We start from the raw sequence: 8134 nt of genomic DNA, 5'->3' as shown, positions 1-8134 counted from the left end.
TTTATCAAATTAAAAGAAAATTTAATACACAATTTTAAAAATAGAAGTATATAAATAAAATTTACATATTAATATCTTAATAAAACTATCATGAGCAACCATAGATATAACTTTCCTAGGTTTTAGATTGTATTTTATAAATATATTTTTGAGAATTTAGTTTGTTTAAGTTTAATTTTTATTTTTGTTTATTTTTAAGTAGATAAAATAAAATACAATTCGACTCTTAATATAACGGTTTTATAATATTTTAATAAAATAAGGATGAAATTTTAAGAAATAAAAATGGTTTCACCCTTAATTTAATTAGTAGCATTGTTTAAAAAAAATGAGTTGAGGAAAGTTTATTAAAGAAAAAATGGGGTGAATAGGGATAGCAGAGACAAAACATAATGCAAGCGGGAAGCAGCCCATTAGCCCACTCCCCCAACTATAAATCGTAGATTTCAGTATCCGCACCTACTTTGGCTGGGGAAGTCTGATGACATCCCCCTCCCCTCCCCTCCCCTCAACCGAAACCTATAAGGCTCGTCCTTTTAGACGTCTCTTCTCTACACTTTTAACCTTTCAACTACTCCCTTTGGTCTTCAGCCTCAGCTCATCCATCTCTAAAATCCTCTCCATCTAAACCCAAACGATTGTCTCCTGATCATTAGATTCCTGACTCATTTTGCCTTCCCATTTTACATCCTTTGGATTCTTCGTTGTTTCTGTGCAGAAACAATGAATTGAAACGCAAAGCATTTATTCCATAAATACAACCCCCTACCCCCCAAAAAAAAAAAAACCGGTCTTTGGGTGTGGATCTGTGTGGTTAAGCAAATGGGAGATTCTTGTAAGGATTGTAGAAGCAGGGAAGAGGAAATCTTTTGGACCCATTTTCAGTGCATTCATTTCTCTCAATTTCTCCGTGGTGATTTTCTTCATCAACTTGTGAGTTCCATTGCTTTGTCTTTTTTATTGTTGTATTGTGGCTTAGTGAAGTAGAAACCCAAAGAAATCAAGGAGGTTGCAGTACCCTAGTTCATTCATGTCTTTTAACACATTTTATATTTTGGTCTAAAAGAGATGTGTGGAGGGGTGTTGGGCAGGTATTAGCAGTCAATTGTACCTTTCTTTGGTTTGTTCTTCGCTAGAAAATTCTGGAATTGTTGCCTTGTTTACCTTTGATAGTGAACCTCAACTTGTATTGCAGGAAATACCAGAAAAATTCGCTAAGAATATTAGGAAAAAGCTTCCTGAAACCGTCACTGTTAAAGGTCCTAGCGGTATCATATGGGATCTAGGACTGACTGCAGATGGTGATACCTTGTTCTTCAACGATGGATGGAGAAATTTTGTACTAGACCATTCTTTGGAAGAGAATGACTTGTTGATCTTCAAGTACAATGGGTTGTCCCATTTTGATGTTCTTATGTTTGAGGGCCAGAGCTTGTGTGAGAAGGGATCTTCTTATTTTGTGAGGAAGTGTGTGCATCCGGAATCGGAGAATGGATACCAAAATAAACGAAAGATTGATGAGAACCCTGATGAAATTGTGCACAACTCTTCACGGTGTGGTCTAGAAAGCAGTCCCGAGAAATCTACTAACAATGAAATTGGCACAGCGCCATCAAGGGGACCTATCAACACTGCACCTACTAATAAGAAGACGCGGTATACAGGTTCTTCTACTAAATCGATCTATGCTAGGCACCTTGGACGCAAAGAACGTTGTACTTTTCCTGGAGAAGTGAAGTTCGAAACTGGTAGGGTAGAAGCACTTCTAGAAACTTTTTCTATACATAAGACTTGCTTTCCACGGTAAATTTAACTTAAGTTTCCCGACACTGAAAATATTATGGTCTTTGCAAAGAATTTTGGAACTTCTTGGTAATTTATTGGATGTTCATTTGTTGCGTCTTGTTGTTAGACTCTGGATAGGAATGTGCATTTTAATGACCAAAATGAAAAGCAGTAGTATTGCCTTTGGTAGAAAGCTAAACTGGGTGACGTTGTTACTGTGTCTTAAACCCTGATTCAGAGTTTGATGGTGCAATAATGGATGAAGGTGACTTTAGCCCTCCCCCTACATGTGATAACGGGCCTTTGACTCAATTCGAGAAAGCAAATGCTGTTGCAAAGGCACAGGAAGCATTAACCAGAGATGGTTTTATGGTGGTTATGAAGCCTACACATGTATGGAGACGGTTTTACATGGTAAATTTCATCCCTGAACTTGATAGAGAAAAATACCCCTTTGCCGCATTAAAATTAGATGATGGTGTTAAACCTCCACCTTGTTTATTGTCTGGGTACATGCAGGCAATCCCTGTTGCCTGGACGGCTAAACATCACTTAAAAGAAAACACAGATATCATTCTACGCATTAACAAGCGTACATGGAGGACCAGATATAATTATCACAAAAATCGTGATTGTGGAGGGCTTTCTGGTGGTTGGAAGTGTTTTGTGAATGACAATAATTTAATAGAACATGATGTGTGTGTATTTGAGCCTTCCAATATAGGAGGAAAATCTATCATCCTGGATATTATCATCATTCGGGTTATGGACTCAGCAGTTCAAGCACCGGTTCCTCTGACCATAACACACCCTGCCTCTTGCTAAATCGCAGCAGTTACCTCTCAGAATCTGCCAGAAATGAAATAGCAGTTTAGTGATGGCATCATCTCTAGGTACGTCCAGCTATGAATGTTTGATATGTTGTGAAGTTGTAGTTTAGAATGTTGGTTAATCTGTGTTGCTACTACTGCCTGATGGAAATCTGGTTGTACTTTTATGTATGTTTTAGATGATTATTGTTCTGCCATTGATCTCTTTTTCCATCTCTGTGAGGTTTGTTGCTAGAGTGGTTTCATTATCAATCATATTGCTGTTTAGCTCACCTCTTTATCTAATCTCTAGTGAGGCCTAACTCTTGACATGCGTATTTACTTGCATTTCATTAATGATATAATAGTAAGATTGTAGCAGCTACGTTTCATGTGAAGGTAAGATTGCAGCAGCCTTGTTTGCTTGGTATGGGTATTAATATTGTAATGTCTTTTTTTTTTTTTTTACACTAATCATTTGTTTGGTTGTGAAATTCAACTCAATACCTACATTTAATTTTTATGTTTCCCACTCCATTTTGGCTCAAAAATAAACACTACTGTCGTCTTTTTCCTCCATTTATTCTAATATAATTTTTATTGATATATATTTTTCAAAGTTGTATAATTTAGAAATTTATGCAGATCTCTTTTTAAAAAGAATGATCGCAACTTTCAATTTTTAAATATATTATTCCTATAAAATTATGTACCGAAATTTGTTTATGCTTTATTTTAAAAATATTTTCATAAAAAAATGGCCATATTTAAGAAAAAAGGGTCCTGAAAATCAACTTTTATAAAATATCTTTACTTATGGAGGTACAGAATTATAACAACTATTTTTGTACAACAAATTTATTTATCAAACATTGAATTATTTAAGAATTGATATGATGATAACTATTTTAGCATTGCTAATTGAATTAAACTTTTCCTTGTGTTATTAAACTAACCAATCAAATCAACCAAACGAGGCGCAAGTATCATTTCTCTACTTCTATAGAGATACACAATTTGAGTTTTGTGCCTTTGGTAAAGATCTAACAATCTAACGATCATGTTAAATGGTTCCAACTTGCAACGATGACCGAACTTTTAAACTACAAAGCTAGAAGGTAACCGGAATTTCATAGGAGACAACAGAGCAGCCTGAGGGAAAAAAGAGGAACCGACAGGCAATGAGCATCGCATCGCTTCAAACATAAGATGACATAGAAGGAATCAACTTTGTTCCTCATACGTAAGGCCTTTGGCATGCAGAAAACAATTGCCAACTAATGAAAGCCATCACCAAAGATGTGAATAACTCAAAGCCTACCACCTTTGGAAAGTGCCATCCCAATCCTCGCCTTGGGTAGCTATAAAAGGAAAATTATTTTCACTTGAGAATTTAATGCAAAGTCCATTCATATAATCTAAGGATGTCCATGGGAGGGGTTAAATTAAGGGTAGATGTTGTCAAGTTAAAACAGACCTTGTAATGGATGGCATGGTTGCAACAATTCCAGCGCATGCATATATTATGGGAATCAAAGTCTTGGGCTTGTTCTTTCTGAGCCAAATCAAAGATCCCAATGCTGCAAGAGATATACTCAACACCTGAAATGAGAAATGGATAAAGATGTCCATAACGAGAGATACAAGTGGTGATTTCGGAATTGATTAAAGAAACCAAATTCTAATATCTATCACTATTCTAATTTAGGAAAGACAGTTGCGAATAAACCTACTGTGCAGAATGAAGAATGCCTAAAAAAGTTCCAAAAAGCAATGTTCGAACCATTAAAGAAATAAACATACCAAATTTGCATTTGCTTCTAGGCCTTGCAGAATGTAATCCCAAGTGAATTCTAGTCCCCTTGCTCCCACCCAAAGTGGTGCCAATCTATGTAGCACAGAATCAGCAAAAGCCCATCCTATCAACGGGGAAAGAAAAGAAGAACCCAGCAAAATGTTCTGAATGAAACTCATCTCCACATTTTCAAATATATAATTTCATCTATCATTACAGATTTCAAATTTTGATCCTCGACAATTAACTAACCCTTGCATAATTGGCAAAACTAGCATTAAACATTCACGAATATCGAGCAATTTCAATCATCTTGGATAGCCTGAACATTTTTTTCATACCATAATATTTATTTTGTTTGTTATAAATATCACAGCTTGCTTCTAGTAATTCAACTCACCAATAATTTAGATGATCAGAGGAATGGTGACAGACTTAAGGGTCAAAAACCACAAATGCAAAACTATGCTTCTTTTTTCTAATTTTTATTTGCAAGGGGGAGAGATATCAGGAAGGGAACCACTGAATTTCAACCTAAAGGACTTGAGTCATAATCACACTCACCAAGTCCAACAGCTTGAAATTTATGATTTTGAGAGATGTTCCTGTGAGTCAACTGTGTTAAGGCAAAATAAAGTCCAGCAACATCTATAAAACCAATCAGTGCTTTCAAAAGTTCCTGAAATGTATAACCAACAAATTTCTCCATAAGTTTGAAATATATAGATTATTTATAATGACTCATGCGGTATAACAACCGATATCTCTAACGCACCCATATGCAAATGCAGCCAAGAAAGAAGTAAAAGTTTTCACATTATTTTCTAGCTAATAACATCATCTTCGAACTAACCACAACAGTAAATAAAATCAAACTGCCACAAAACACAATAAAAACTTGAAATCATGTATAACTAGAGCAATTTTTACATTCCTCCATGTAATTCCCATTTCTGAAACTAGAAAATGGAAATACCTGGTATGGATCAAAGCCATCATTTTCAGACACCTGCAAAAATGTTGCAAGGCAAACGAGCTGCCACCATAAAGAAACAAAACAAATTAACCATCAAAAACACTAGGTATAAACACGAATAAGATTGAAATCTAGCACAGAGTTCAGCGACAAAGATATTTACAAGCTGGACAGACCTTCACCAAAGCTGTTCCAAGATAAACAAGAGCGGCTTTTACAGAGGTACCAAGAGTATCACACTCTGATCTGCATCAACATGATTCACTATTAAGTCAACTGATATATATATATATATATATATATACATAATACTATAATTTAGTAGATAAATAACAATTTCGTTCAACAAATTTAACTAACCAAATTCTCAAAAAATCAACTACATAACAGTATAAATTTTCTACTAAATCTAATTAGTTCCAAACTAAAGCCGTCGAACATTTTAATCATACTCTTTTTTACCTTTTTTCAGTACTAATTTTGCTCATTTTTTCTTATTGCAGGGAGATTTTTATTCCCTAAAAAACCAGAATCATTTCCCTCGATAAAATATTTTCCTAGTTTGAACAAACAGATCGAAGTTTAAATTCTCTAATTAGAGCTCACTTTCGTGGAGAATTAATAAATTAAAGACATCATTAAAAGAAATAAATCACAGATTACCCGAAAACCAGATAAAGAATCGAGTAAAAAGGGAGGCGGAACATACAAGGGAGTGGCGGAGTAGTAGACGGCGTGAGGACCGAAGGTGAGTATTGCACAGTTGAAGAAGTGAAACATCGTCATGTTTTTTCCTGTGATTTTTTGCGAGTCTCAATCTGATCGCAAACCGGTGATGCTTCGTTTGTCTCCTCAACAAATTTCGATTGAGGAATCTGTTAAAAGGGACGCTAAAGAACCCGTTACACTACGAGCCTGGAATACGCCTTGAAGCATCTATTTGGGCTTTTGGGCTAGACAGCAATGATAGAAGATGGATATTTAAATTTAAGTAATAAAATTGCTTCATTAAAAATATTAACATGTTTTAAATGGTAAAACGTGTCATTCTTTTTCTCTGTTTTGGTACCTGTGATAATTGGGGGGTAAAAGATTAAGCTATGCCACACAATTTTATGTATTGTATTATTTAGTATTTACTGTGTAAATTTTGATTTGAGATGAACCAAAATTGATAAGAAAACCCAAAAGAGACAATTCAAATCTGTGCATCATTTTTATTTTATATAAAATATAATATCTATTATCTTATTAAAATAAATACATTATGATAATTAAACAACTTTCAGAAATTAAATAGTACTAGTTGATGAGAGTTACTTCGGAAACAAAAAAGTAAAGTTGATTTTTTTTTTTTGTTATTCTCTCAATTCGAATAAAATGCAATTGGATCTAATATGTATAAGTTGTTGATCAGAATCTATATGGATAGAATTTATTGTGGGATCTTGAAAAAAAAAGCAAGTTCTGCTAGGCCTTTATCTTCTTTTTTTTTTTTGGTTCATTAGGGTTTTTATTAGTTGGAACTTCTAGTTATCTTGATAGGAATTTGATATTTTTATTTCCGTCTCAGCAAATAGTTTTTCTTTCCACAAAGAATCGTGATGTCTTTCTATGGGATCGCAGGCCTCTTTATTAGTTCCTATTTGTGGTGCACGATTTTTTTAAATGCAGGCAGTGGTTGTGATCGATTCGACAGAAAGGAGGGAATAGTATGTGTCGTAACCATTTTTTGAAAAAACAGGTCGGCTTGTTTTGAAAATGAAAATAAAAAACGGGAGTCGCCACCAATCCTTTTTGATGAGGTGTGATCGGGTCACTTTATAAAAGTGGTTATTTTTAATAAATGGTTTGATTTATTTAAACAACGATTTTGGTTCACGCAAATCAAGAAAATAGGTTCGGGAGTCGGTTACGCACGAGGAAGGATTAGCACCCTCGATACGCCCAAAATTGGTACCTAGTTGATTAATTAGTGTCTTAGTGTCGAAGATTTGAAAACTTGAAAGAATTTAAAATACGATCCCTCTTTGTATTAATGCTGATATAAAAATGATCGAATAAATTAAAACGGATGTTAAAGACCCTCTCATCTCGAAAATGTCACGTCCAATAAGTTAGGACACGACATCTCAAACTTTGAGAATGAGCTTGCCTTTATTTAAAATTCATGTATTTTAACCCTTTTAAAAAAGGATGTTCGGTTATTTAGGGTAAATAAGAAAAGTCGAAACCCAGTAAGTTAGGGTAAGTTTTCTCGAATTTCCAAATACCGAACATTACCTTTGTTTACAAAAGATCTTATCTCGAGGTAACAAGATGTCATATCCGGTAAGTTGGGGCACGACACCTCGAATCTCAAAGAGTAAGCATTTTATTCAAAACTCTTATTGCGGTTTAAAAGAATGTTCCGTTATTTAGGTTAAATGAGAAAAAGTCGAAACCCAGTAAGTTAGGGCATAATTTTCTCGAATTTCTAAACACGGAACATTGCCTTTATAAAAGAATTAATCTTGGATTGGGTAAAAGTTAGTATGTCATAAGTTCGTAATAAAATGAGATAATAAAGAATGCATAAATGAATACAATTTCGGTATTAACAAACACAAAGAGAAGGAACATAGAGGTGAATATGAATAATAATGATGATAAGAACAAAAATAAAATAAATGAATAAAAAGGAAATAATGAATAAACTAAGAAATATTTAGAATTAAGAAGAATTATTAGTAGATAAATAAACATTACGTAAAACTATAAAAAAAGATA

At 34.1% G+C, this 8134-nt stretch overlaps 2 protein-coding genes across 2 annotated transcripts; one reads left to right on the top strand and one right to left on the bottom strand.

Annotated features, from left to right (window-relative positions):
* Nucleotides 1-438: 438 nt before the first annotated feature.
* Nucleotides 439-2887, top strand: LOC108474094 (B3 domain-containing protein REM16-like). Its single transcript, XM_017775998.2, has 4 exons — nucleotides 439-933; nucleotides 1196-1748; nucleotides 2024-2199; nucleotides 2305-2887. The coding sequence occupies exons 1-4, from the start codon at nucleotides 823-825 to the stop codon at nucleotides 2608-2610; spliced, it is 1146 nt and encodes a 381-aa protein (XP_017631487.1). The 5' UTR covers nucleotides 439-822; the 3' UTR covers nucleotides 2611-2887.
* A 628-nt stretch (nucleotides 2888-3515) lies between these two features.
* On the bottom strand, nucleotides 3516-6328 carry LOC108471138 (uncharacterized). The gene is made up of 7 exons (XM_017772730.2): nucleotides 6075-6328; nucleotides 5542-5611; nucleotides 5366-5425; nucleotides 4954-5068; nucleotides 4398-4513; nucleotides 4072-4196; nucleotides 3516-3955 (listed from the first exon to the last, which is right to left on the bottom strand). Exons 1-7 carry the CDS (start codon nucleotides 6149-6151, stop codon nucleotides 3832-3834), a joined length of 687 nt encoding a protein of 228 aa, XP_017628219.1. The 5' UTR covers nucleotides 6152-6328; the 3' UTR covers nucleotides 3516-3831.
* Nucleotides 6329-8134: the final 1806 nt, after the last annotated feature.

Source organism: Gossypium arboreum, chromosome 5 (genome assembly GCF_025698485.1).
Source record: "Gossypium arboreum isolate Shixiya-1 chromosome 5, ASM2569848v2, whole genome shotgun sequence".
Taxonomy (NCBI): Eukaryota; Viridiplantae; Streptophyta; class Magnoliopsida; order Malvales; family Malvaceae; genus Gossypium; species Gossypium arboreum.
Note: the sequence above shows the minus strand (reverse complement) of the source record. Positions and strands in the feature narration are given on the sequence as shown.

Bases quoted from the DNA above. Each gene is read 5' to 3' on its own strand.
- LOC108471138 (XM_017772730.2), bottom strand. From the start codon at position 6,151: ATGACGATGTTTCACTTCTTCAACTGTGCAATACTCACCTTCGGTCCT. The intron at 5,612-6,074 runs GTATGTTCCGCC...ATGTTGATGCAG, and splicing joins TACTACTCCGCCACTCCCTT to ATCAGAGTGTGATACTCTTG. The intron at 4,197-4,397 runs GTATGTTTATTT...TTCTCATTTCAG, and splicing joins TAGAAGCAAATGCAAATTTG to GTGTTGAGTATATCTCTTGC.
- LOC108474094 (XM_017775998.2), top strand. From the start codon at position 823: ATGGGAGATTCTTGTAAGGATTGTAGAAGCAGGGAAGAGGAAATCTTT. The intron at 1,749-2,023 runs GTAGGGTAGAAG...ACCCTGATTCAG, and splicing joins AGAAGTGAAGTTCGAAACTG to AGTTTGATGGTGCAATAATG. The intron at 2,200-2,304 runs GTAAATTTCATC...GGGTACATGCAG, and splicing joins TATGGAGACGGTTTTACATG to GCAATCCCTGTTGCCTGGAC.